Source organism: Nesoenas mayeri (genome assembly GCF_963082525.1).
Source record: "Nesoenas mayeri genome assembly, chromosome: 15".
NCBI lineage: Eukaryota > Metazoa > Chordata > Aves > Columbiformes > Columbidae > Nesoenas > Nesoenas mayeri.
Window position 1 is genome coordinate 16189449 of NC_137559.1, and position 27840 is coordinate 16217288.

The window sequence follows — 27840 nt, forward strand, 5'->3', positions numbered from 1 at the left end:
CCTTCCACTTGCACCGCTCAGCAGCTGGGAGGAGAAGAGAAAAGGAATATCGGGGGTAGCAGCATTGCAGAGTGTGTGGGGAAACGCTACTCATCTTTGTAAGGCTCAGCACCTGGAGCCCCAGCACTTGGGAACCACCAGTTGCAGTTTCAACTCAACCCAGCACGTGCAGTTTCAGAAATGTGCAGTAAAAATAAGATTGCATACCTTGTAAACACAGATGGACAAAAACCTTGTCTAGTTTGTGCTGTATTCGACTTAATAGTTTTTGTTTAACACACAGGCTCTCTAGAATCCACAGAATCTACATACGCATCCAAGGCCCAAGGAACAGGCACTACTCCGCCACCAACTCCTACTGCCAGCCTTGCAAAGCAAAGACTTCCTGGTAAGTTCCTACATCTTAATTTCTGAAATTTGCTAAAACCTCCTGCCATCTGAGTTGCATGACACAAACCCAGCGTTATTTTCCATCTTTCATAATATCTGGAACTAGAGCTCATCTTCTAATGCCTCAAGTCTGCCTTAAAAACCTGAATTTAAACGTGGCACAGAACACCAGCCCTGTTTGTTTTCTCCCCAAGAATTCTTCCTGGGAAGGAAATCTTCCTCCAGGGAGCTGTTATCCCATTAACTGCCAACTGCCTATGAAGTCTGGAATCTTTCTCTGGAATATGATGAGGTTATTGAGTTTTGAAAATCAGCAGGTAACAAGCCAAAAGTTTTATTTGAAATAAAAGCATTGACAATGTATAATTGTGTATTTTAGCCACTGCATTTCTGTTGCTACCCAATATTTTGTGGGCAAAGTCATTCTAAGGTGAAGATCTAGTAAATCTGTGGCACTTTCTTTGTAGTTGCATTATTACAGCAATTAATGTTGATTTGCCTGTCAGGAAGACCATAGTTCGAACTCACCAATGGAGCTGTTTGGCTTCCAGCTTGTAATTTGCAGTACAAGTTTTTATCCTTGAATGACCTCACTGAGTACATGGGCAGCTCGGTGTTCAGCTGAATTTCAGCAGTTTTGGGTTGCACAGAATAATATGAGTGCTGGTGCCTTGTGTACATAGCTTTAAGTATGCATCTGTTTTTCAGGTACAAGCCAGCACTGAAATTGAATCTATTTCTTTGCAGTTATAAAATTCAGATATTTTCTTTGAAACTGAAGTTGTTCATACAGCATTTTGTATTTGCTGCCTTCATTGGTACCACATTCTTCAAACACTTTACAGGCCAGAAAATTTTTAAAAGGTCTCTGAGAAGTTCTGATGGATTCAGCGAGACGAGCTCAGTCAGTCACTGTGACGACCTGGAGAGGATGGATCAGAGACCCCCGACTCTGTCCCCTGGCCAGGAGCGAGGACCTTCAGAGACTGAAAAAACAGAGGAGCGGGAGGAGGTGGCACAGGCGACAACTAAAGACACTGAGGACATTCCGAGTGACAAATCGCCAAACAACTGTACAAAGGTAGAGGAACAAGAAAGTCAAAGATAAAATCCTGATGGTGGGTTTCAGACTTTGCGGAGGAGGCCTGAGCCCCGGGAGCCCGGGCATTAATGACGCATTTAAAACGTGACCAGTGCCACACACCAGTACAGTAATAACTACTGTAACTGAGTAACTGGGATTTTGCACAGACATCACTTCCCCCCATGGGACAGAGATTTGTCTTATCCTACACTTGTTACAGTTGCTTTAATCCTCTACATGTCAGTGTCACCAAAGTACTAGTGAAGTTCATCAACTGCTCATAACCATTTGTAAAAGCTGTTGGCAGTTCTTCCTAAGCATGAGTGTAGTTGCTAATGAATCAATCAGCCAAACCTGAGAATACAGGTGCACCAAATAATTGTTAAATGAACTAATTTTATGTTAATACACTTAAAAAAATAATCAACTGCCAATTGTTTACCTTTTTTAATATTTAAAATCCAGTTTAGCAGCTCCTGCAGGCACCACTAGCTCCATTTCGCTCCTTTTTTCCCCTTAGGAAGGTCACCTGGCAGCTGTGAGCAGTGGCTGCCGGGTGCATCCGTGTCACTGAGCAGCTTGTTGCGTGGCTGGAGCCAGCCCAGGCCCCAGGGACAGCAGGGAATGAGTTAGTGATTTATTTTGGTTTTTTAAAGCCTTTGAGGAGGATCTAGTGCCCGTGCATGCTGGAATGGCCGCTTGCTTTTGTCGCTGCAACTAATTGCCAGCACCCTTTTCCTTTGCACACCAGTTACAGACCAAATCCTACTGAACACACTTGTCATGTGCCCAGAGTTCTTTATGTTGTGTGTTTTTAAAGCTAGTTGTAGTAAAGCTTGAAAAACCAGTACATTTGTGATGGTTTCAATGCTTTTTTTTTTTAATAACAGTAACTTACCTGTGGCAGGAATTGCACAGATTGAGAGAAGTTATATCGGTTATCTGCACTACAGCACAACTTCTTAATGGCTACAATGACTAAAGGCACAAGCAAAGCTTTGGGTAAATCAACCTCCTAAGGTGGAGAAGTGTCCCCCTACCCCCAAAATTATCTTAATGCATTGCTGCAAATTTTCAGAGCCTCTTGCGTAAAGGAGCTCTTTGGAAAAGTTTCCTTTCCCAAAGATACATGATTTTGGGGGAAAACCACCCCATCCCTGTAGAACTGGATCCAAGTATTGCAGTTTGCTTCATTTGCGTTTTGTTTGGGGTTTTTTCTCCCCCGCTAAAAGGTGAACTGTAAGATGGGTTGTAGTGGTAGTAGGACTGACCTTGATCATCTGACAAACGGGGGGGTTGGAGTTGTACTGGCACCTGATTTGATTTTCAGCTGCGGGAGCCTGTGTGGTGGGGATTGTGAACCAGGGTGATAGGGGGAAATCAGTGCAATTTTTCTGAAGTGCAAAAACAACTAAGTTGACTAGTCTTCCTTCTTGGGTTCTTTGGTGCAATGAAGTATGTTAATAAGAGTAATTTGTTTGGGATAAAGCTATCTCCACAAAGATTAATTTTTAATGTTTTTATATTTGGAAGTGTTAAACCAGTAGTTTTGTTGGAATGAGTTTTGTTCTTTAGATACTTTCTGAATGTTTCAATAAAGATTCTTCAAATTATTACTCTTGAATTAATTAATTGCTGAAGGATACTTCCCTAGCTGTTAGTAAGCGTTAAGTGTAGGCAACTGTCTTTCACTTTGCGTAGAAAATCGTTTTCTAAAGTATTTTAAATAGTCAATGTCATCAGTCCCCTTCTTGGGTGCACAGCACTGCCACCTGCCTGTATCTGTACTCATCAATTTACTGCACTGGAACAACACAACATAAAGCCAAATTCTTGCTTTAAAGTAGCAGCAATTCCTACATAAGTAATGCGGAAAAAGCAAGTTACTTCTGTCAAAATACTTTATTTTGAAAAGCACAGGAACAATATTATTTGTGACCAGCAATACGCTTTTTTTGCAACAAATTGCTCTTCTCACAAGCCTAGACTTCCCTAAAGCAGTTTGTGGTGTTTGGTTCCAGGTTACATCTTGTCGGAACAAACCTGTTCCCACAACCCTTCTTCATTTTTTTTGTAGATACGAGGTTTCCTGTCAGGAAATAGGGAGCGAGATGGAAATGGATGTTCTTTTAAAAATGTTAATGTAGATCTAATGTGGGAAACAAAGTGGGGTGGCTCGGCCAGGGGTGATGTGGAAAGATTCTGAAAAACAAGATAGGGGCAAGAGCTGCTTGACATTTGGAATACAAAGTTCTCAATTATTCTGCCTTTTAATAATCTTATTTCCCTCCCACCCCCCCCAGCCAGTGCACTGTGGAGAGTTTTGACAGCCCATCAGACCCCCCCCTCTACTCAGCTAAATGGAGAAAAAAACAGACAGTTTCAGGTACCTGTAAAATCTGTTTATCATCTTGTTCCAGCCAAAAATCCACATATGGGAAAGGCCTCCAGAAATATGGCCCAATGTGCAGCTCTTCTGTCTTTGCATCATAAATGTTAGTCAGCTGTAAGGACAGTGGGGCCGTACGCGTTAGACGGGGTGCACGCAGGGGAAGAGACAGCTGACAAATGAGACATTGAACTGTCACAAACCCAGAACTGCAGGGATTACGCCCGTGACCTGAATCTCTTTACAGAAGTTGTGCTGCTGGTCCTGTCCCGGGAAGGACCAGGCTGAGCCCGAACCCCAAGAGCTCAGAGGGTTTCATCTCCACCCTGTCCTTCCCCTCCACTCCCCCATCTTCCTCATCTGGTTTGTTGCTGACAGAACATTACCAAAGTATTGCTTTCCTCAAACTTTTGACATTTTACCCCTAACTGGTCTCCCCTCCCAGCAAAAACACCCTTTCTTGCCATTATTTTTACTCACTGTTGCTCCTGTTAAAACATGGGCTGAACGCAAATCCTCATCTGGCCCCTTTTCTGGGAAGGTTGCAGGGAAAATCTCTGCTGTTTTAACGTTCACAGCTGGGAGAAAATAGCATTTAAATACACAAACAATGGATTCTTACAAGACACTTGGAATGGTCACATCCCCAACATGACTGTATTGCAGGAACTGTAGGCCACACCAAATACTCTTCTTGTATTTCTCTCTAGCCTGTGACAGCATATTTCTATTTATTTTGATGTTGCTTTGGCAGAATTGCAATATTCCAGAACATTTTCAGAGTTCAACTAATTAGAAAAAATACAAAATGAACAACAAAAAGGTTGAATTCTAACCCCAAAGGTAAGTGCAGTAGCTTGATATTGGGCAAAGCCCAGTGAACTTGCTTGTGTTCGTTCAGGCCACGTCCCTGTGTGCAGCTCCCCAGTTGTGGCACCAGAGGAAAACTTCTCCTTCTCCCTACACCTCCAACAGCAGCACTGAACTTTTAGGCTGGACTCTACCCTGTCCTTAAAAGCAGCCCCTTTAATACAAAAACCTGAAAACCCAAACAATTACAAAAACCTAATTGAATTCTAATTTAACTCACCTATTCCATAAATTATTGGAAAGTGAATATCCTTTTCTTCTCTGTCATTTAGTTCTGTAAGGAAAAAAAAAAGTCAAACTTGTAGAATTTTTGATTCATTTAGTTGCAGCATTCATTTAGTTGCGTGTTAGCGGAGAAGAACAGGGTGGATGTTGCATAAAGACAGGACAGGCCAAGACCAGCGCCCAGGGGCGTGCAGCAGAACTGCCTCCGCCAGCACAGCCGCCCAGCCCCGCGCCGCTCCGCTCTCTGCATCAGAGCTTGCAGGGAAAAGAAACACAAAGCAAAACTATGATGATGCCAAGTTTCAAAGATGTGAAAGTCACCAACAGCACTGAGACGCAAAAATGATGGAAATACAACCTGCATGTAATAGAAGGAAAAGGAAATTACCACGCACGCTGCCAGCAATGAAACATCACAACTCATTATGGAGGACTCTGTTCTTTCTTGCAGGGCAGATAAAAGAGCCATGTGTGGAAAAAAAAAGCCCTACCTCCACTTGGAATTGAGCCAGGGTACTTCAGAACCTCAGGAAACATCTTCTTACCTGTCACGCAGAAGGTCACTAAATGAAGCTCCTCGGGCTGGAGATGGAAGGCTCCTGCAGCACAAGGACAGCGCAGTGAGAGAGCGAGCGCGGCCCCGCGCAGGCTGCGCAGCGCGGGCGGGCAGGCGCACCCGCCGAGAGCAAACAGCAACGGGCGGACTGCTGCACACTCACTTGTGGAAAATTAACACCAGGGCTATTAAACGTAACAATGACTTACAGCGAGTAGCGTTTGTAATAGCAAAAAATACGCTAAGAGTGCTGTGCCACTTCTTATACAGACATTGGTTTAGCTCTGGCATCACATCAGCTCTGCTTTAGTTCACTACACATTTAAGACCTTATATTTACATTTCTTTTCCTAAAATATTACATATATAGTAGCAATTCCAGTCTTTCATTAGCTGTGTTTTAATTATGCTTTTCACCATCCCACAGACCAGCTAAAAAACACTTCTCCTATTTTTGAAATTCTAATAGTACTACAGTGTTATTGTTTCAAATTGTAATTTGATGCATGAAAATCACAAGGTTGAATAAAATAAGTTAACCAAAATACTTAATTCTGTACAGAACTCGCCCAGCACCTGTAACGCAGGAGTCACCAGGTGCAATGGCCACAAGGGACCGTCCCAGGACCGTTGCCGGTTCCATTTTGTTCGGTCCCCTCCCCGTCCCCCGCAGCCCATGGTGCTGAGCACAAGCTGCAGCACGGACGGGGGCTGAGCAGGTGCTTCATGTTCCAAATATGTTCATAAAGCACCACAGTCACTTCTCAGACTATAGATTTTTTATAAACAGACATCACGTCTTCCATCAGACAATTCCCAATGCTAATTAAATTTGACCTCATCACACTAAGGTACGAAATCAATAGTAACTAATGAAGTCACCCACATCTATAGACGTAGACAGTGACAACACTGGACCCAAAGCACGTAGCATTTCAGCAGCAGAGCCAAGAACCAAGCCTGGCTGAGCTGAGCTCCAGCTCTACCCGCTGGGATGTAAAGGGGAAGAAAGGCCCAGTGCAGCCCCATCCCACCGTGGCCGCAGCCTCAGCAGCCCAACCCCTCTCCACATCAAGTTCTCAGGTCCACACCCTCCAACATGAATCCACATTTCCTTCCCTGAGAAGCCGGGACTCCAGTTACAAACAAACAAACTACCCAAAGTACCCAAAGCCTGGCAGAACTTTTTTTTTTTGGACATGAGAGTGGAAAAAATGCGAACTTACTAAGAAGCTGATTAGTAAGTTTTTGTGATAACTGCCTATCATCATTGAAACCTCCAACTAGGTGCACTTCCAGCCTGACAGAGATGGAATAACAGGAAACAGCAGTTAAAACGACATCCCAAAGTCAACAGCTTTACAAAATACCCCCCAGCCCAGACTGCAAAGCAGCAGTGGAGACGCCTCATGTTTGATGGTCATTCCCTTCTGAATGGCTCAGGGATCACCCAGGAAATGGCACAGATTTAAAAGTCAGGAAGGACCCGCGCATGCAATTCTGCCTGACCGGGGGAGCTCCGAGCGTCAGCACCTCGGCCTTGGACCGGATTAAGTAACCACCTTCCAGTTCCCAAGAAAGGGATAATTAAACATAAAGACTTTTGCTCCTGTGACCTCACGGCTCCTCTGGGCCATACATGAGGTTCTTCTCTGAAAAGTGTCTCTGTAAGGACAAGCCCTGACAAATCATGTGCTCTTGGAAACCAGATCTTCTAAGCTCAGTGAGTTCTTGTTCTTATCAAACTTTAGTTTGACAAAGGGCAAAAACCTCCACATGCAGGAAGAAAGCTCTTCACTAAGTTCCCTTTCAGAGCTTTTGTCCCCCCTTAGGATGCCCCCTTAGGATGGCAGTTTTACAGAGACACTACTCAGAGCAGAACTCTGTTTTAAGCCCCTGTTAAAAATGCCCTCAAAATCATAATCAAGGAAATCATTCTAACTACGTGTGGCTCCCGATCAAGAGGTATTTCTTGCACAATTACCTTCTCTGAGCCCCATATAATCACATAAGAATTCCCCAACCTTAACATTTGCAACCACCTTTGTGCAAACGGCACCCGCGAAGCGGAGCAGAGCTGACCTTCCGCGGCCCGTGGGGTCGGAGAAAGACTTCACCGCGCTCATGATGAGCGACACCTCGGCCTCCGTGTCCGACCCGTCACAGTGTGTCAAGCATGTGGCTCCGCTGCCTGGGGAAGACGTTTGTTATTAGAGGCTGTTATGCTGCTGTTATTAAAATAACAGTTTACACTACCGTAGCAGAGCAGGAGCTGCACCCAGCGCCTTCTCCCCCGTGCTGGGACTGCAGCCGACAGCAGGAGATGTGGGCTGGCCAAATGAGGCGATAACCTTGTCATGTGCCGCATTATCAAATCACCAAAATCACGCAGAGGGTACAAGTGCCCTCTTAACCAAGACCAGGCAACATCTCTGGTGTCTGAAATCCAGGCACGCAGCAAGGATCCCTCCATAAATTCTCGCTCTGTTATTGTTGTAACACCAGACCCCGCAGGCCTGAGCTGCCGAGCGCGGCCACAGGAGCAGAGCGAGCTTGGGATCTGCTCACCGACCAGCCAGAGCGTGAATCTCCAACACTGAACACCCTGACTCTTTGAACACGTCGCTCAGTTAATACAATATCTGACTTTTTGCAATTCAAGTTAATATAAACATAATTGCAGTTCATTTATGAACGCAGCATCACCCAGTGATTATTTTGGGGGTAAAGGTTTTGTTCTGAACACCCTTTAATGATACCTGTGTGTCGGAGCACAACTATGTGGCAGGTAGTTGCGTCATCTGATCCGAGAATGGAAACAGAACCTGTTCCGAAGGAGAGAAATGCTGTAAGGACTCGGCTCTGAAAACCATCGCTCCAGGGGAACAAACATCTGTTCCCACCTACCGTCTTCAGGGGTGGTCACTGCGAATTCCCTCTGCTGGACGTAGAGGAGACCGTTGGGCTGCACGACCCGGGCAGGCTGACTTCTCAGGAGTTTTGCCTTCTCCTAAAGATAAATGATAACAGAGACTACAGTGGCTGAACTCTCAGGTGTATCCGTTACTTGACAGAAACATCAGTTCTGAAAAGCAAAGGGAGCGCGGTCAGTAAGAAACACAGGTATTCTCCGTTATGGAATATTCTGAACTTTGAGAATTTTTCACTTTCCTGCCACTGATCCAGTTAATTGTTAAAATCCCATCATTCCATGAACAGACAGAGCCCTTCAGAGATGACGGAGGTACGACAAAAGGCAGAAGGGCTTGGCACACGTTGTATTAGACAGAGCTGATCGTGGAAGTTTAGTTAGGACAGGTGTATTTTTAAGTCTACAAGTTTCAGCCTTTTACTGCCATAATCCAGCGTATTTATTTAGTACTTGTCAAAACGTCTCTCTGTATCAGCTCAGCACAGGGGCAGAGCTGCGCCCGCCACCAGGAAACGCTCCACGGTTCCATCAAATTCGCAGAAGCAAAACCTCCGTTTTCATAAAGAAACGTTTCCTCATGAGGAACACGTTCCCAACCAGCTCAGCAGTCCCTCAGCGTTACGTTTACACACTGGAAACGATGTCAGGACCTTCCGGACAGTGACAGCTCTCGCCCGCACCCCTGCTCGCCAGCCGGGCAGCCCCGGCGGGGGTTCCCGCAGCCCCGAGGGCGGCCCGGCCCCCCGCTCCCGGATTTCCCCGCTTCCACTCAACCCGCGTCTTCCCGCCGCCACACCGGGGAACGCGCCGCTGCGGGGCCGCGCTCCCCCCCGGGCCGGACTGCCCCCCCCGGGCCGGATTGCCTCAGCCGGGCCGGACTGCCCCAGCCGGGCCGGACTGCCCCCCCGGGCCGGACTGCCCCAGCCGGGCCGGACTGCCCCCCCGGGCCGGACTGCCCCCCCGGGCCGGACTGCCCCAGCCGGGCCGGACTGCCTCAGCCGGGCCGGACTGCCCCCCCGGGCCGGACTGCCCCAGCCGGGCCGGACTGCCTCAGCCGGGCCGGACTGCCCCAGCCGGGCCGGACTGCCCCCCCGGGCCGGACTGCCTCAGCCGGGCCGGACTGCCCCAGCCGGGCCGGACTGCCCCCCCCGGGCCGGACTGCCTCAGCCGGGCCGGACTGCCCCAGCCGGGCCGGACTGCCCCAGCCGGGCCGCCCCGCTCCGCCCCCCGCGCCCCGGCCGAGGCGGCTCCAGCCGCGGGCGCCCCCGCCGCCGCTCCTCACCTCGAGGTGCGGGTGCGCGCGGCTCAGGGCTCTCGTGGGCTGGGCCGGGTCGATCGGCTCCCCGTTCACCAGCAGCGGCATCGCGGGCAGCGCCCGGGCCCGCGCCGGCGGCTCCGCGTCCTGCCGGGGCCGGGCCGGGCCTCGCCGCGCGGGCCGCTGGGAGGGGGCCGGGCCGGGCGGGGCAGCGGCGGCACCGCCCGCCGGAGCAGCGGGGGCCGGGCCAGCCCGATCCCGGGGTCCCCGGCCGGGCCCGATCCCGGGGTCCCCGTCGCCGCCGGAGCGCGGGCAGAGGCGCTGAACAGGATCGTGTCGCCGCGCAACGACCGCAACACGTTAACGCAGCACAAGCCCCCCCTGCAGCGGTGAGACAGCCATCAATTATTATAGAGTCGTTTTGGAAGGAACCATGACAAAGCCCCGGGTTTACACATAAACCCTCGCCACCATGTCCCCCTCCAGCAGCCACAAACAAATCATCAGGCCATCCCAAAGACGAGCTTTCCCCCGAAGATCATTTTGTTCCCCCCTTTCCCCACGTCCAACACGAGACCCGCGGCCGCGCTCAGCCCCGCGGGGGACGCGCCGGGCCGGGCTGCCCGCGGGCGGAGCCGCCGGGAGCCCCCTGCACCGCCCCACCCAGCGCTCAGGAGGGCGAACAGCTGCAGCAGGTACTTTCTCAGAGGACACGCTGCATTTCCCAGACAGGGCAACACTCCCAGGTCCGACCAGCCGCAGCGGCCACAGGACGGAGCCCCCAGCAAAGCCCGAGCCCGTGTCCGCGCTCGCAGCCGCGCACCGGGGCTGGCGGGGTCTGCGGGGACACCGGGAGCTCCCCACGGGATCTTTGTTTAAAGCAAGTCCATCAGCACGTAACTACCTGTGCACCGACAGGACTGACCTTCACCGTCTGCACATATTTCTCCGTCGTACTTTGCAACACTTAACGTCTTTTTTCCACTTCCATGAGTTCCTGCACCACGCAGCTGGTGTTACAGCTTGGAAAGCTCTGTGAAGATGCAGCAGGCGCAGAACAGGCAGAGGCTGCTCTCCCAGGCCGCTCTCCCAGCTGCTGATGGGAGGACATTTCTGTTCCATGCCAGCAGAGAATGCTGTTATTTCAGATGGAAATCTATGGGTCACTGCTCAGGAATGACAGTAAAGAGTGTTACAGTTAGCTGTATTTTGCTTTTGTAAACTGTATCCAAGATTCTCACCTTATCTTGAAATTTCACAGGTGGTATACAAGTTTTTATCTCTTAGTTTGAGAGAACTGAAAATTAGTTCTGTTAGTTCTCAGTAAGTCCTTATCTTGAATGGATAAAATGTGCTGTGGATGCGCATCTAAGAAACCTGAGTATTTTACATGATTTTATAATGAGTATAGGAATAGTGCACATAGAAGTGAAGGGGTCCTGAAGACCCCCTGAACGACCACCATTGGACACTGCGCACACTTAGAGTAGTTCCAAGGGGTTGCAACTGATATTGTGAAATGATGTAATCTGATGAATATGCAATACATACGTTGTAACCCTAATGTGAAAAATGCAGTTGTGATTCGTGCTAAGATGTTTAATGTTTACAGGTATAACCAAATGAGGCACGGACTCTGAACTTGGAAAAGGGAAAGGTGGTTAAGTTCTATGTAAAAAGTTATGAAACTTGTTTAGGAAGTTATATTGATAGAGGGAACTAACACTTTAAGGGTTAAGCAACTATATAATAAGGGCCTACTAACAAGCTAACATTTTAAACCACATTATTAATATCTAGTTTAGAGCTGTATGTAACTAATTGTGCTAAAAAAAGCAGGACTTCATTAAATGCCGAGATAAGAAGTTTTACAGCACCAGCTGCAACCTTGAGGAGACAAGATAGCCAAGATTTACAGCAAAAAGGGGGCGCCAGTCTGGTTCCAGTCGGTTTGGTAGCTTGGGTTCCAGCCAGTTCCTCCTAATGAGCCAAAGGTAAAAAGTCCACTGTGACGAAGCTGAAGGAGCTTCATCCAAAGACCCCTAAAGACCCTTCCTCAAATTCACCAAGTGACACTGCGCAGGTGCAACAGGGGAGGGTCAAGGAGGGGAATATGTAAATGGTTCTCTGAGAGTCATTTTAATAAAAAGCGGGAAAGGTCATGAATATGTATAGGCGTTCCTGGGGTCATTATGAATATGTAATACCATACTGTATTTAAGCACACTTCTTATTGTTAAAAGTGTGCGCGTTGGGCGGAGTGAATCCCCCGCGCACCCAGCGCTGTTTTGCTTATGCTCTAATGAACACGTTTTTACGGAACACAAGGAAATGGATTAAATGTTGTTTATCCACAGAAAAAGCGTAAGTTATTTATTTCACTAATGAATATGTATGTAACCAAATTGTATAAATGTAGTGGAGTTCGAATCAGTGGTCGAAGCTTTGGGTGTGAACCCCTGGTTTCCCAGCGCTGACATAAGAGCACCGCATATAACTACGTCCGTGGCTATGTGTCCTGATTGCTAACAAGAGGACTAAAATTAAAACCAAAAACCAAGTCTCAGTTTACCCTATGGTGAACGAGACCCACTGCTGCATTTTTCAGTATTATCCCCGAAACGTCACTTTTGCTGCCTGTCAGAACAAACATCCTTACTCGAGAAGCCAGACCACACCGAGACATCCTTAGTCACACACAGAGATGTGTTTCAAAGGTGTAAGATTTGCACCGTTGCATCAATCTTTATTGGCTCTGAATAAAACCATTGTCTCGAAAGCCTTCACGTGCAGAATCTAAGGCAGGGCAAATGGAGTTGCACAGCTACTGGAGTTTAGTCCCAAATGCAGAAAGTTTTCAACGAAATATACAAATAACTTTTTTTTTTCCATTGTTTATATTCTTGGTGAAATCTAAAATCCAGCAATCACAAAAAAAAAGACAAGAAACCTGACACACGGACAACACAAAGACACCAGTGACACTGTTGCTTCCTTTCCAGGAGGGAAGATTTTCTTTTTTTGTCTTTTCAGCATTCACATATAAACTTCAAAACCTGAAAATAAATACCTGTCTCTGAGCGCTTCACAAGCACCCCAGAGAAAACTATCTACAAGTCATACATTCAGCTACTCCATTGTTTTCAACACTTCAACAACCATCACTTTTACAAGTCTGAACTTTCACAGTTGGGAAAGTTGTGTGTCAGCAACGTATTTAAGGAGCGCCAACACCACCTGAACGCACTCCCCCAGCAATCGGCTCTACCAAACACGCTCCTACGCACAGGAAGAGCTTCAGAGGTGCGTGCAGAGAATCGCTGCCGGACTCGATTCGCGGGTCCCCTCTCACGGGACCAGAGCACCGCTCTGAAACCAACTCAAAAGCAGCCAGAGCGCAGTTTGAATTCCGACAGTGGAATTCTGATCCCCACACAAATCAGTGGGAAAAAAGACCAGAATTTCACCCCTGATATATAAAACTTTGTAGAGAAACATTAGTAAACAAAAGGTTTTAAGAGTCAGGAAAAACTATTAAAAAATCCTCGTGAAGTCATAGAAACCATTTCAATGTGAAACTTGTAAAATATCACCCTTATTTATTCTCTAGGCTTTTCTAGCAACATAGGACTTTATCATAATATATCTGCAGAAATCTGATGATTAAGAAACAATAATTTTTCTTAAATGTAGTTATATAACATTTGCCAGTTTGGAAAGTTGAGCTAAAGTCTCTTTACAGAGCAAAACATTGCACACAATTGTCCACCTTTTCACTTGTGGTTCTCCGTGCCGCTGAGGGTGCGGCACACGGCGCTCTGGAGGGCCCCGGCGCTGCCCACGGCGCTCCAGGAATGGGACTCAGAAAGAATTCGGAGCAATTCCAACCACACCATCATTTTGAGGGGTTTCCCCTTTCAAAAAGTCATCATCTTCATCTTCAGAAGTACCCTGCATCAATTTAAAAGGAGCAGTGAGAGCAGAAAGATACTCCAGGTCTCTTAATTTCTGGCAGAAGTAATGAAAGCTGACATCAAAAACGGTATTTCTAAAATCAGTTCTGAAATGTTGCAATAATCAAATCTGCTAATCAAAATGTTATAGGAGAGTTTACGAGGTGACCAGTGAAAGCTATAACACCATGAAGCATTTTCCTTTTGTTATCATAGGAAGGAAAGAAAAACGGAACGTCTGAAGAACTCGAAAATCTGACAATGGGACGGACTCCACAGGAGCTTTAGAAGGATTTCAATCTCATAAAAGTTTAGTATACACATATGTACTAAAAAGAAATTAACCCTACAACAGAAGCAGCTGATAGAGAATGGGCAAAAGCCGAACTGCATGTTGATCAGAAAACATTACCCTTTTAATGGGTTTCTTCAGATTCTCAAGATCTTCAGCACTCAGCTCTTCCCAAAACTGATAAAAAGGATCAATAGTCTTCTTTGATCTGAAAGAGGAATTAAAACACAGAGAGAGTTAATGTATTCAGGAAAAATCGTATGTATTTCATTTTAGTAATACAATATAAAACGCTTGGCACTTTGAGAGCTCTACATAGGGTTTTACAAACTATTAAATTAACCCCTGCATAATCCCCAATTAATCTCACAAAGAAATAACTCCATTTTGCTGATAGGTAGAAATCACAATGGTTCACTTGAGGAGTTCTGGTATAGTCAGGTCTCCTAATTCCCAGTTGGGTATTTGTAAGAGCTACATGATGCTCACAAATAAGCACAATTTTCTTCTGAATTTTTAGTATATTATATGGCTTCTTTAATAATTTCTACTTCTAAGCAAGGTCTCCCTTCTGTGGAGACCATTTTTTTAAGAGACATAAAAAACCCAGAATGTTGTCCTCTCACATTAAAAAGCGATTAAAGCATCATAGTGCTAGGCAGCTGAAAAGCTGCAAACAATCCACTATTTAGTAAAAAAGCAAGATACTTAAAATCAGCTGAAGTCTCCAATCAAGAAGCAATGCACTCAAGGGGCAAGAAACCAAACCAAACCAACACAACAAAGAAATGACACAGCACCACCACAGCTCCAACAAAACATGTGTTCACATTAGGATATTTTAGAGACTGCTTAAAACAAGGAAAACCAAAAGAAACAGTGACCAAACATGGAAACTGGGTCCTGTTCCTTCTTCATTGCTATATGTCACAGTGGGGGAAAATTTCAGTTCAAACCTTTGACAATCTCTGTTTAAAACATGCAAGTGAAAAGTACTAAAGATCAGGGATGAAAATGAACTGCAATAACACTGATGGTTTCTTAGTTTTTGTTCATTATTTTCTACAAGGCAGAAACAAGCTGATTCTTTTCAAACGATACCTTTTGAGGATGTACGGATCAAAAGGGAAGAAACTGTCAAGTGGGTTAGTGCACGTCTGCACAAGGTCACCCCCGGTGCCGCTTCGAACAACGGGAATAAACTGCCTGTTGTTCCTCTCAATAATTGTGTAGCAGAATACCAACTGGTATTTCCTTTAAAAGGTAATAAATGAAAAGCATTTCTAGCACACAGAAAGAAGGAATTTCAGATTATATCAAAATACAAACTATATTTTTAACAAACATCACTTCTATCTTCCATTTTCCAACCAATGTTGATTTTCAAGATAGCCACGAGGTCCGACTAGTTTCATAGTACTGTAGGATTTCATTGAAAGTGAACCAAAAACAAACTTGTCACAGCTAGAATATGGGCAGTGTTCTACAAGTTGTCTCAGTTCATGCTCAATGCTGTGCCCAACAAATCCCATGTTACACACACACACAGCTATCCATATTGAGCTGAAACTGAAATAAATGAGTAGGTACCTGGTAATGGCAGCAAACAAGTTCACAACAGAAGGTATACAAATCTTCAGGGGGTTCAGCTGACACATGACAATGCGCTCAAAATTTAAACTCTGCAGATAGGACAGACCTTGAAAATAAAAACAATTGACAAATATTGGTTATATAACACATAAGATGAACTTCACTTCTAAGAATGCCCAGTCTGAGCAGCCTGCCCTCTGCACAAAACCACAGAAGCACATCTTAGGGTGCTCATTTGCAGCAGAGATCCAGCCCACATCACGTTGAGTAGAAAAGCTACTCCAAATAACAGTAACCTCTCATGGCCGAGAGATCCTTCCAACACAGCCGCTACTCATGCACCCCTTACAGGGACTGACAGAGGCAGGGGGTACCAAGAAAGATTATTCACTGAAGTCCACACTACAGTCAGAATTCAAACAGGCTCAGTGAGGGGGCAGACAGCAACGCTGAGCAGTCAGCAGTGTTGTTTCCAACAGTGGGAGGGAAAAAAAAACAGCCTGTTTAGCTTGGTGGCCCAACAGGTACACAGGCCACCTCATCTTACCGAGAGCACAACATAAACCGGCCACCAGACACTTGACTGAACTGACCATTGCAAAACACATCAACAGTAAGTGAATCACAACGCCGTCAAAATGTAATATACGCACCTTTCCTTAAGTTTCCATCCAAAAGTTGCTTATGACGGAAAATAAGCGTATAGAACACTGTCTGACACGTAGAATAAAATGGTCCGTGGAGAGCTACATCACAGTAAGCATTAGCCCCTGTATCCTGATTATCAATGTATTTATGCAACCAGTTCACCAGGAGATCCAGGCATGCCTTTACTGTGCTATAATGGAGGGGGGAAAAAAAAGCATAAAAATAGCACCTGAAATGGTGTAGAAAAGATGTCAAACAAGTATTCAAGGATCCCAGTGGTTACAAAAACATCAGTAAGAAAATGTCAATGTAAAAAAGGAGATTCTGTTACAAGCTTTCTCCTTAACCTCAGCATAAAACAAATCAATGTATCAGTCCCGTAAGATCCCCATCAGTGAAGGCACAAGATGCCAGAAGAGATAAATCCATTAACAGATGTTGTGACACACAGAGTAAACAATTAGAATCCTGGGCTACAGGTAGTACAGAGAGAGATGCCTCCTATACCCAACAAGTAATTCCAGTATCAAATTAAGGTCAACATTAAAGCCACCAAGCCCACCCTGAACAGCAAAATATGGAATGTGTACGTAAAAAAGAAGACACTTCCACCCATCTGCTAAGTATTTTAATCCATTTGTATCAAAATGCTTGAACACTTGACTTCCCTGTCTCAGACCCTACATAAAATACCTAACACAGGGTGTTAAAAATATCTGCTCCTGAACATCAGATATACCAAGCATCTCTGATTCTGCCTGAAGTCAACACAACCTACCAATGCTCAGCATTTCTTGGTAAGTTAAGCCTTAAACAGCAAGTCATGAATCCCTGCAATCATTAGTCTGCATCCTGGAAATGTAAAACTTCCCTGGAAACTTCAAGACAATACTGAAACAGTATTGTAGAAAGGACAAAGGAGACTATCGATACGGGCTTACTGGCAAAGCAGTGGGAACAGCTGACCCACACTGTGAATTCTGTACTTAGCCTCAGCAAGCTTCAGAAGTTGTTTGGCTATGCTCATATACCAAAACGACTTACACAACTGGAATAAATTTAGCTCTGGCCAAGAAGCTGCCAATATAACTCCCAGCAGTCTGCCTGATCACCGAAGGATTGTTCGGATCATGCAGCTTTTTCCAAAGATGGTCTAAAAATGCCTCAGCCAACGCCTGGAAACAAGACACATAGAAATCATGAGGGTTTGTGCCGATTACACTGTTTAAGTAACAGTTTTCTAATATTCAATTCCCACAATTGCCAAAGCCAAACCATTAAAAAAATCTACTTATAACTATTCCTACACATGACAGAAGAGCACTCCTTTCTGTGGCTTTTTCTGTATTTAGTTGTAAAAAGTAAATGGAATCAGAAGTCCGGGCAAAAGTCAGGACCAGATTAATGTCAGGAGTGTTTAAAAACAAGAGCAGTAAGAAGGTAAACACGAAGTGACTGTTCGGTGTCTCTTGTAGCAGGGACATCCAATGAAAATAGGGGGAAGCCAAATTTAAAGAAACAAAAGTAATTCTCCACCTTAAACGGTTATATTGTGGAAATTTTTGCCACAGAAGTTCACGATGCCAAAATTCACATCAGTACAAAAAGCACAACATCATGACATATTTTCTCCTTGAATTTGTCTATCATGGGCCGTGACCATGAAAAAACATCGCTCTGGCTCGGGACGTCCCCGCACAGCTGCTGGAGCCTGCGGGGGCGCTCCAGCAAAGCAGCGCCACGCGCTCTCCCCATTCTGCTGTTCTTTCCAACACAGCCACTATTCACCCCTGTGAGAGACAGGGCATTAGCTTAGCTGGATCTTTAGCTATTCTTATGCAAAAAGCATGTGTGTTCTTATATTTATACAGTAAGGGAAAGAACTATAGTTTGCTTGACAGAGAAGGGAAAATGGGGAAGGGGAGGAACAAACAGCAGACACTAATTGCAAACAGAAACACTAACACAAACAGAATGTCTAAGATAGTTTTGGGATGCTGGAGCACTGCGTCTCAGGTTCAAGAGTCCAACTGGTTCTTGTAGAAGAGATCTGTTCACCCAGTTCCTGCACACCAGCTTAGATTCCATCTGTTTGCAGTTTATGAACAACATGGGAAGAACAAGCACACCAAGAAAAACTTGAAGAAAGGATCAGAGAAGGAAAAGAAAGCAAAGATACTCATGAATTCTGATGTACTAACTCCAGACAAATGAAAGGTAATACCAGAATTACATCAGAAAACAACTATTTGCTGTAAAAAAAAAAAAAAAGGTGGATGCAGAAATGACAGAAGTTACTGAATTTTAAAAACAGCTTCTACTCACCAATTTAAAACTACAGATGTAAAACATGAAGTACTGTACGTGACACGAGGCATGGGTTGGTAAAATGAGCTTGTCAAAAACAGAAACCAGATCCCGATACAAATCCTTTGTCTTGTTGATATCAAGCTTATCTACACAACAAAAAAAGAAGAGAACAAAATAAGCCATTTTATTTTTTTTCCTGCCCTAATGCTGTAGAAGTGGCATTTACATCCTTCTAAACCAGTAAGAAATAGGTAAACACCATCAAGTTGACTTCTAGGCTTATCTGACATCTAAAAAATATTTGTAGTAATACCTTGCAGGACTTCAGTTCTACAGGTTTTTATGTTGGTGTCTATGCCAGACACACAAACTTTGCAATAACGTGTTAATTCAGAAGAGTCAGAAGAAAACACTAAGAAAAAAATTACCTGACTTACGTGAAGAAGATGCAGCAAAATAGTTTCTAAATATTCTGCTTTAAACATATAAATCTAAGAAATTCAAAGCCTTACTAAATGCCAGTGCAAGACAGGTTTTTTCCTGCAACACAAAAAGTTACTGTAGCAATTCCAGTTGAATGACATGCCTGGTCTGGTTGTTTTAATCTATTTCCAGTCCTGGTGGTTAGAAGGATCCTTAATTCTAATACTCGAAGCAATATAGTAGAGCAAATGATAAAACACTGTGGCTAATTGCAAAGTATTTCTAATCCTCTAAATTTTGTAGCACAGTGAAAAAAACACATTTGGATACAGTGTCATATATATATTTAAAATGTCTCCAGCTAAAGACCAGTCCATCAAAGTCAGAAATGCACCTCTGCATCCTCTGCCAGCAACACGGCACAGAGGCAGGAACAGGGACTGTAGCTGGCGGCAGCATTGTGCCGCTGAAGGGCAAGGCCTCCATCTGGCAGCAGCACAAAGCAAGAATTCCTACAAGAGGCATTTTCTTTCCTTACTTGCTTCTCTTACTTGTCAGCAAAACAACAAATTTGTTTGTAGTTCAAGTGTTCTTACCATCCACGTGGCAAACATCTTTAATATAGGAAAACAGGATGGTCATCAAAATATCAAGGCGCTCTGCAAGCGGATGGGCCATTCTCTCACTACTAGAAGAGACAACTGTGTTTCCTTTTCTTTCTTCATCCTCCTCCTGGTACACAAAATGGCAGTCAGGCAGCTTTTATATACACAACATCGTAAAGACAGCAAGTACAGGAAAAGTGAAACTAAATTTCTCCTTCAGTGATATGCTAAAGTTTTGTCTTATTTCTAGAAAAGCAGCTCAGTGTAAGCAGATTTATGTAAACTAAGCCAATCAGCATGAATTCTTTAATAAGCTTTCTGCATAGCTGCCTGTGTTTTTGCACAATGAAACACATCCGCTGCCATGTACGGTGGGTATTTACATTAATGAAGTCAACAACTGAAGAACACACTAATTTGCCAGCTGTTCTGGTGTCAAGAGCTGTGCACAGTACGGTAACAAAGCAATAATGTAACGACAATTCCTACTCTTAGTTCGCAGCCACCTCAAAAGTGAAAATTTAACCAAAAAAAAAACCAACAAAAACTTTTAGTAAAACAAGATAGTCAACCATATCAAAAAGTCCTTCCTCTGGAGACTTTTCCTCGCTGTCAGAGCTATTAGCCGTTTCTTCAGCATCTTCAATCTCTTGCTGCGGAGTACTAACCTGCAGTTGCAAACAAGAAATTCATTTTTCTAAGACTGTGACAATACCATGAAACTTTTTTTTATTCTTTATATAAGAAATGACAACATCAGTAATTTCTAGACTAGATTTTGTCCTTGACTAAATAACCATTTTTAAAGGGAATTATGTGTATGTAACACACACACTCCAAACTGCCTGAAGCTTTACCTCCAGAATACAAGCTTTCCCCACACTGTTACATGCTGAGGTTCTCCAAAATCAAAACCCTTCATCATTTACAATTCTACCCCTCTTTTCTTAAGGCTGTGAATCTGATGATAGAGAAGATCAATCACACAAAAAGCAGCACCGTTCTCTGCACATGAGCACTGACCACCACGAAAGGGTTATTGTGGCTCAGGCACAGAGATGCCATGCAGGGTGTACCAGCACAAATCATGCAGCTGCCCTCAGGGCTGGGAACATCGTCAGACTGGGAACGGAGTGTAAATTGGGTTGGTTTTATGATCATGAGCACTACTGCAACATATTTTTTGTTGAGCTGAACACTGAAGCATATTTAATTTCTTACGCTTGTGTGTGTTTTAACAACAGCCTTCCCTAAAAAATGATACAGAACAAACTTACATCCAACTTTAACAGCTTTTCAATAATAAGCTCCAGAATTTGAAGCCTCAGACTTGGAAGGTACACGGTAACTCGTAACAGGTTATGGACATAGCATTCCTGTAACACAAAATTAATTGATATCTATAATAACGTTAACAGAAAGTTGCATTTCTACCAAGGATTTTTAGAAAACAAGCTCCTTAATTTATCTAAAGAGTCAGAAATAGGTTTAAACAGAAAGTATTCAATCTAGAATAAATTAATCTAAGCCAAACATTGACTTTCAATTGTTAAACTGCATTATCAAGAACTTCTTAAACTACTACTTCCATGCAAATTTTTCCAACCACCTCTAGACAGAATGACTATAAATATTCTATAGGAAAAGTTATTCATTTCCCTAGGAGTTAATGTCTAAACTTTCTCTAGGAAAATTAAAACAAGCACATTCCTCACTGTATCTGCAACCAGATCTAGTAGGACTGAAGTGAGACTGAATACATCTTTATTTCAGATCATTATAATTTACCAGCAACAATCCCAAATTCCACAGGTAAGTCTCCTCAGAGTTGTTCTGATTACAATTCAAACAGGTTAACGGACAAGTCCTGTGAGTGAGCACGTGCGCACCCTTGTATACACACATACATACACAAGACAATGTTGCAACTTTCATACAGCAAAACTGTCAAGTCCGTATATAAAATGAGGTAAATTGCCATATTTAAGTAAACCATTGTCTCTTTGTGAATATGCATTATGACACAACCTTTAATTACATGAACATATATGATTTTTCCACAGGCCACCTGGCTCATTCAGTACATCAAATAGATAGAGCTACTTTAATGAGAACGTATAAATGGGAAATAATTAACAACAACGCATGGACCATATTTTTATTACACTTCATTTGAACTTTGCCCCGAAAGCACAGTTATTAATTTCTTCCTGACTTGCTCGTCACTGAGTTGCTAAATAAATCAATAAGAATTCTTCTCCTAACACCATGCAAGAGCCATCATCTCCCCCGTTTTACCGATAGGGAACTGATGCCCAAGGTAACCTGGATTAAAAAGAAGCACAATCACAAAACTAGCAAGGCATCCACAGAACTTCAGGGATTTCTCAGCACTTGATGAGTTTGAAACACAGCCTGAACTTGGCTGGTGAAGCAGGGCTCTGCCCTTCTGAAAAATAAAGTGCTGACATACCAAGTTGGAATAAGTAAATATAAAGATCACACAAGAGCCATAACCTGTTAAAAGTTTCCAGATTGTTATTGACCATACATGAGCACTATACAAAAGATGTAATAAAACAACTTCACACCCTACACTACTGGCAATTTGAATTTAACCTATAACGTCCACTGCTTTCTGTCTGCTTATCAATCCCCTGTTCTTCTGATTCATAATTCCCAGTTTTGAAAACAAACGAGACAGGTATCCTACCGTCTCCTTACTATACAACCCTGAGATTCATCGCCAAAGAGGTCCCTCGTGTGCACTGATTAAGAAAGCAATCCTGTGGAAAAGATACGCAGTTATGTCATTAAAGATGAGCATAATGCTTATGCACAAGGAACTTAAGTACACTTGGACAACCTAATACAGATACACACCCATATATATATTCACATGTATAAAAATAAAAAGAACCTTAACAATACGCTCAAAAATCTGCACTCAACGCCACCAAATCAGTTGCCATATTATAGAGTATATTTATACATTAAAAAACAAATGAACAAATAAACAAAAATATTCACAGGTCTTACCAGAGTTCTTTCTGATTTATTAATGAAAGGAAAGTTTTCCACAAGTATTGGCATGAGAAACTGTGGTGTCCTACAGTTAAAAATAAACACACACAAGAAATCAAACCCAAAAGTTATAGGCTATAATCACAAGAGAAAATAGTGAAGATCCAGCACTCTAAAGATAGACTGACACAATCTTATTCCACAGTAACTTTATTTTAAGGTGAGCAATTGTATAAAATCTGTTTTTGCAAAGATCATCAAACAGAAAATAAGCTGCAAACTTCCACTGTGGACTTGTTAGAAGCCACTTCAAATACGTCCCTATAAACATGACTTTCCCTACTTCCTATTTCCATTAACAGAACTGTCAGCTGCTGATGCCTATGGAAACTTCATAATGATTGGATAAAGCATACCACCAGTGAATATTAGCAAAAAAGATGCAATGAAACTAATATTATACTTCCAATTAAGAGAAAAAAAATAAAACAAAACCAAACCCCATACAATTCATCAGTTCCCAAGATTTAAATCTGCAAGGAAAGGGCACACAAACCCACAGGATTATATACTTACGAAGGAACGTATCTTGCAACAGTTTGCAATGCTCTGTGGCAGGTATTAAAGTTCTCAGAAAGGTCTAGAGAAAAAAAAAGTACTCTTGTACATTTGGTTAAAGAAAACTGAACAGCAATCAGCAAAACCAGTTCATATCAACCGAGCACTCTAAAGATTCCCAAGGAAACCGCATCTGCCGAATGGTGGGGTTTATTGTTGTTTGGGTTTTTTTGGGTTTGGTTTGGTTTTTGTTTGTTTGTTTGTTCATTTTTGAAGTTGAACTTCCTTACTACCAAAATAAGCATGAAAAATAATTCCCAATAAAATTAATGGCATCACAATCAATAAACTCTGAAAGCACTGCAAACCCCAAGTTCAGGTACTGTAACATGCTCTCATACTGAACACTAAATGTGGAAACCAAAATGTAACTCACAATACACAAATATTTAGAAGATATGTTAAACCCCAGTTTGTAACTAGAAAAATATCTACCTAAAGATTATGCCTCATTTTCACAAAAGTCATATAAACAAATAATTAGGCTTCTATAACAGGCTTTTTTTAGCCAAACAGTGTCACAAGTAAATAGCAGAAGAGTAGCTGGGTCATCACAAGCAGAACTGAAATTTATTCCAGCATTCAAGACAAGAAAACATGAAATTCTTGAAAGACATTTAGCCGTTTGTCTTATCAATAAACACACTAATTGTGCAGCACTTTTGTTAAAAATACCAATTGTATTTGAGCTTAATGCAAGGCAGATGACAAAAAAAGACTCAAGAATCCCCCAACCTATCTAGTTTTAGTTAGGTAAATAAAATGGAAATCAAACAACTACTAATTTTTCTTTGGCTTTGAAACAATCTAGGATTAGGAATATTTTCATTTTCATATTTTCCTACAGAACCTGCACCAACAGGAATGTTTTGAAAGTAAAAAAGCGTGGGTCACCACACCAATTTGAGTACAAGACTGACTTTGACTTGGCAATTAAAGGATGTAATGTCTCTTCACGTTTTACATTAACTCAGCTAAATTAACTTTGTACAAAAGGAGCAACACACACTATATACTTCTTTAGTAAAGGTATTACAGCAGTACGTGCCATGCTTCCTTTATACTCACTTTCATCATCATCATCAGAATCTGAAATATCCACATCATCTTCTCTGATAGTTATTCGAGCTAGCAAAAAGTGAGATTATTAGATCAAAATTGTACAAATCTTACAGGTTTCAATCCCAGATCAAACACACTCGATAACAGTATGCATCAGGACTAAAGCATCAAAATTATCCACAAGACTTTCTAAATTGAGCAGAAGCTCATGAAAATACAGTTTCATTCACAGAACTAGGAGGTTCTTGAGACCATCTGACACAATCCTCACTGTAGCTCTGGTTCTTTAGTAACAACAACATTATTTAGTTCATCCTTTCCAACACACCTTCATAAATGAGGTCTGTATTAGCTACTAGAACATGCCTTCCAAAATCTAGGTGCAGAAAATTCTTTATCACAATTCAGCTATTCAAGTTAAGAAAGTAATCAACAGGAAACAAAAACCAACGCAGTTATTAACTGTATCACACGTTATAGTTGTACAGAATTTATCTAGTAAAGACATTTTTGACGATTAAGAGAAAAGTAACATACGGGGGACAAACTGTGATACTATCATCCGGAGGCACGGCCTAAGATGGACAGTTTGTGCTGACACGAGATTGCCAAGAAAACCCAGATATTCTTCCACCACCTCTCGGCTTCTCCTCAACCATGGCAGCTTCTGAAACCAAGCAGAGACCAAATCGTCAAAGAAAGATGTTTTGAGTACTATAGTCTTCATCTTCCCATATAACAAACAGATATTTACCAGCAAAATGCTGACCAGTTGTTCAAGTTCTTTGGTCAAATACACAACAGAAGCTCGAAATTCATGCAGCCAATTAATGATCTGGGCATCCTTGAAATAAGCAGAAAAAACAGATAACTATTCCAATAAACAGTATTATCTATTACTAGAAAACAACAAAAGCCTTAAAATAAAAAAAGACTAAGACTGTAAACAAATATTATATTCACATTAACATGCAAGGAATTTCTTTGTGTCCTCATCAATGAAAGATCTCAAATGCACCCCAACTCCTAAACCAACAGCCTGTCTGGAAGACTTAAGTTAGACTGAGCAAAGCATGCAAACCTCAGAATATATTTAAAAGAAATAGCATTCAGTCTTAATTTTCTTTTTGCTCTAGCTCAAGCAGAAGTGACATTCAAGTCTTGAAATAACAGACACACTGAAAGAGTAGCAAATTGACACAGAAAACTTTACACTGGTATTGACTGTAAACTCCGAAAGGCCTGCTAAAAATGAAGTATTTTAGAAGATGTCCTCTTTAAAGCAAAAAGGAACTTTATCTAGCGTTATGATTCCCGCAGCATTCTTCTCACAGCTTTGTTGTTTAATTCAAATGAAAACAAAAGAAAAAAAAAGAAAGCAAATGTGGTGGGTACACACAGCTATACAGAAGCATCGTGAAACAAAAATTTTAGGTATAGCTACTTAATGCATTTGTACCTTACTGCTTAATTAAACAAGTTTTTAATGAGCAGAGAAGAAGGTAAAAATTCATGCAACTTAAAGGCTGTGAAAGTAGCCGTGGTTTGATCTACAGAATGAATCTGTGAAGACAAGCATCTGTGACCCAGAGTGATAGTATCTGGGACAAAGGCCCTGCCACAAAGCAAAGGGTTTCTCACTGTAGAGCAAAGATTCAGTAAGCATGGGACATCATTTATCAAGATTCTGCGTGTGATATACACGCGCATTTAACGGACGATTGGGGTTTTTTCCAAGTAGAGTTTTAATTCTGACAGTTTCTACAGAGTAAAAAGCTGTTCAATGCAGCTAAATGTTTAAAGCAAAGGATCTGGGTAAGAGCCAGGATTACTTGTCTGACAATGATGAACATCAGAACCCGCACTACCACAATTCTTACCTTTATGTCTGGATCTGACAGCTGATGCTTTAACAGCTCAAAATCTGTGGTCTCACCCTAGCAGGTGAAAGAAAAATGAGGAAATACTCCTTTTTTTTTTCCCCAGCAAAAGATAAATTTCATTAACACATCTGATCAACATAATATTGTTTGACAGCAACACGAAGAACGGGGGTGAGAGAACCCAAGCCAGGCTGCAGCAGCAGTGACAGTGCTGGCCCTGAGTGACAACTGGAGCCAGCAGTCACACAGAGCTGCTCTCCCTGCTGACACAGCTGGGGCACCTCGCACCCTCTGCCATGATCACAGAACCCCAGGCTGGCTGCGCTGAAGTGACCTCTGTAGATCCCCAGCGCTGCTCACGCAGGGTCCCAGAGCAGATCACACAGGTGGGTCCGGGCGGTTTGAATGTCTCAGAGCAGGAGACTCCACACCCGCTCTGGGCAGCCTGGGCCAGGCTCTGGCGCCTCCCAGCAAACAAGTTTCTGCTCATGCTCAGATGGAGCCTCCTGTGTTTCAGTCTGTGCCCGTTGGGCACCACTGAACAGCGTCTGGTCCATCCTCTGACACCCACCCTGAGATACCTATAAACACTGATGAGATCCCTCTCAGCTCCTCTTCTCCAGGCCTTACCCTGCGGTGAGCCAGGCTTTACACCCGTGACTGGGGCGGATCTCTGCACTGGCGCTCGCCTACAGCTTTCAGCTGCCTCAGGTCTCGCCCCAAGCCCAGACACGGTGTGTTGAGGACACGGGGTGCAGGGTCCCAGCGCCCGCGCACCGGCCGGCGCAGCCCGGAGGCACCGGACGGGACGGGTGCCCCGCTCACCTTCTGGTACTTGAGCAGGATGTCGGTGAGCGTCCCGCCGAACCGCACGGTCTTCCTGGGCGGGGAGCTGATGAACTCGTCCCCCCCCAGCATGGCCGCGGCCTGAGGGAAGGCCAAGCCGCGTGAGCAGCCGCGGGCCAAGCCCCGAGCGCCCGGCCCGGCCCGGCCCGGCCCGGGGGTCCCACCGCGTCCCCGGCCTCAGCGCACGGGCAGGAGCCGCCCCCGCGCCGAGCTCCGGGATCGGGATCGGGATCGGGATCGGGCCGCCCCGACGCCCCCGCTCCCCCTCCCCTTCCCTTCCCGCCTTTGCCTCGCGCTGCCGGCCGCGCGCTCCCTGCTAGCGGGGCAGGCGCCGCCGCGCGCCGCGCTCCTCACGCGCTGTTCGCCCGCGCCGCCACATGCCGCTCCCGGCCGGAAAAAGAGCAGGGCGCCCCGCCGGAAGCGGGCTGCGCTCCTCCCCTCGCACCACAGAGAGGCGCGGATAGAAGGGCCGCAGTTTCTCTGGCCCCGCCGTCTGTGGTGCGGGCGGACCCAAAGGTATCGGGCGGGCGGTGCTTGTGTGAGCACTGCAAATAATATGTGTGCTGGACGGCTCTAGGGACTGCTCCTCCGCCCCAAACAGCCTGGGTACACACACACAAATGTGAAGAAAATCATTATCTGCGTTTATTTCCAAGGCCAGGGCGGGTTTTTTTCTTAATTTTGTTGTTTGTCTGAACACCCACCAGCTGTGTTAAAGGATGCAGCTGCTTGCAGGTCATAGAATTCAAAAGGAATTGAACATTAAATACCTAAAAGCCTTCAATAACTTTTAGAGCAACTTGGATAAGTATGAATGGAAACATGTATTTTTCACGCTGACTTTCAGTAACGTTCAATCAGCTCAAAACCTTTTTTAAAATT

General features: G+C 44.0%; 3 protein-coding genes across 6 annotated transcripts in view; 1 reads left to right on the forward strand and 2 right to left on the reverse strand.

Moving 5' to 3' along the window:
- The window catches only part of PDXDC1 (pyridoxal dependent decarboxylase domain containing 1), a 30901-nt gene extending 27820 nt beyond the window's left edge, over positions 1-3081 (forward strand). The window contains exons 22-23 of the mRNA XM_080353820.1: positions 284-388; positions 1236-3081. Of these exons, the coding sequence (XP_080209946.1) occupies positions 284-388; positions 1236-1498 (368 nt within the window). The 3' untranslated portion in view covers positions 1499-3081. The remainder of the gene's footprint in view (positions 1-283; positions 389-1235) is intronic.
- Positions 3082-3447: 366 nt separating this feature from the next.
- Positions 3448-9859, reverse strand: NTAN1 (N-terminal asparagine amidase). 3 transcript variants are annotated; one of them, XM_080354264.1, is made up of 10 exons: positions 9729-9859; positions 8422-8524; positions 8274-8339; positions 7597-7705; positions 6741-6814; positions 5504-5557; positions 4954-5007; positions 4344-4441; positions 3865-3978; positions 3448-3676 (listed from the first exon to the last, which is right to left on the reverse strand). In XM_080354264.1, exons 1-10 carry the CDS (start codon positions 9807-9809, stop codon positions 3497-3499), a joined length of 933 nt encoding a protein of 310 aa, XP_080210390.1. In that variant the 5' UTR covers positions 9810-9859; the 3' UTR covers positions 3448-3496. The 3 variants fall into 3 exon arrangements, with proteins under 3 accessions (XP_080210390.1, XP_080210392.1, XP_080210391.1); XM_080354265.1 differs by having other exon boundaries at positions 3484-3563; XM_080354266.1 differs by lacking the exons at positions 6741-6814; positions 7597-7705.
- A 3474-nt stretch (positions 9860-13333) lies between these two features.
- RRN3 (RRN3 homolog, RNA polymerase I transcription factor) lies at positions 13334-27071 on the reverse strand. Of its 2 annotated transcripts, none has more exons than XM_080353840.1 (17): positions 26938-27071; positions 26110-26166; positions 24984-25073; positions 24767-24893; positions 24236-24295; positions 23126-23189; positions 22565-22634; positions 20803-20901; positions 20098-20193; positions 19517-19652; positions 18513-18643; positions 17232-17362; positions 16193-16377; positions 15537-15645; positions 15048-15200; positions 14067-14154; positions 13334-13652 (listed from the first exon to the last, which is right to left on the reverse strand). In XM_080353840.1, exons 1-17 carry the CDS (start codon positions 27028-27030, stop codon positions 13563-13565), a joined length of 1779 nt encoding a protein of 592 aa, XP_080209966.1. In that variant the 5' UTR covers positions 27031-27071; the 3' UTR covers positions 13334-13562. The 2 variants fall into 2 exon arrangements, with proteins under 2 accessions (XP_080209966.1, XP_080209965.1); XM_080353839.1 differs by having other exon boundaries at positions 24767-24896.
- Positions 27072-27840: the final 769 nt, after the last annotated feature.

Bases quoted from the DNA above. Each gene is read 5' to 3' on its own strand.
- RRN3 (XM_080353839.1), bottom strand. From the start codon at position 27,030: ATGCTGGGGGGGGACGAGTTCATCAGCTCCCCGCCCAGGAAGACCGTG. The intron at 24,897-24,983 runs GTAAATATCTGT...GCTTGGTTTCAG, and splicing joins AACTGGTCAGCATTTTGCTG to AAGCTGCCATGGTTGAGGAG. The intron at 22,635-23,125 runs GTAAGTATATAA...TTTTAACTGTAG, and splicing joins GTTGCAAGATACGTTCCTTC to GACACCACAGTTTCTCATGC.
- NTAN1 (XM_080354264.1), bottom strand. From the start codon at position 9,809: ATGCCGCTGCTGGTGAACGGGGAGCCGATCGACCCGGCCCAGCCCACG. The intron at 7,706-8,273 runs GTATCATTAAAG...CGTCTTCCCCAG, and splicing joins AGTTGTGCTCCGACACACAG to GCAGCGGAGCCACATGCTTG. The intron at 3,979-4,343 runs GTGAGTAAAAAT...CTGTCCTTACAG, and splicing joins ATGTTTTAACAGGAGCAACA to CTGACTAACATTTATGATGC.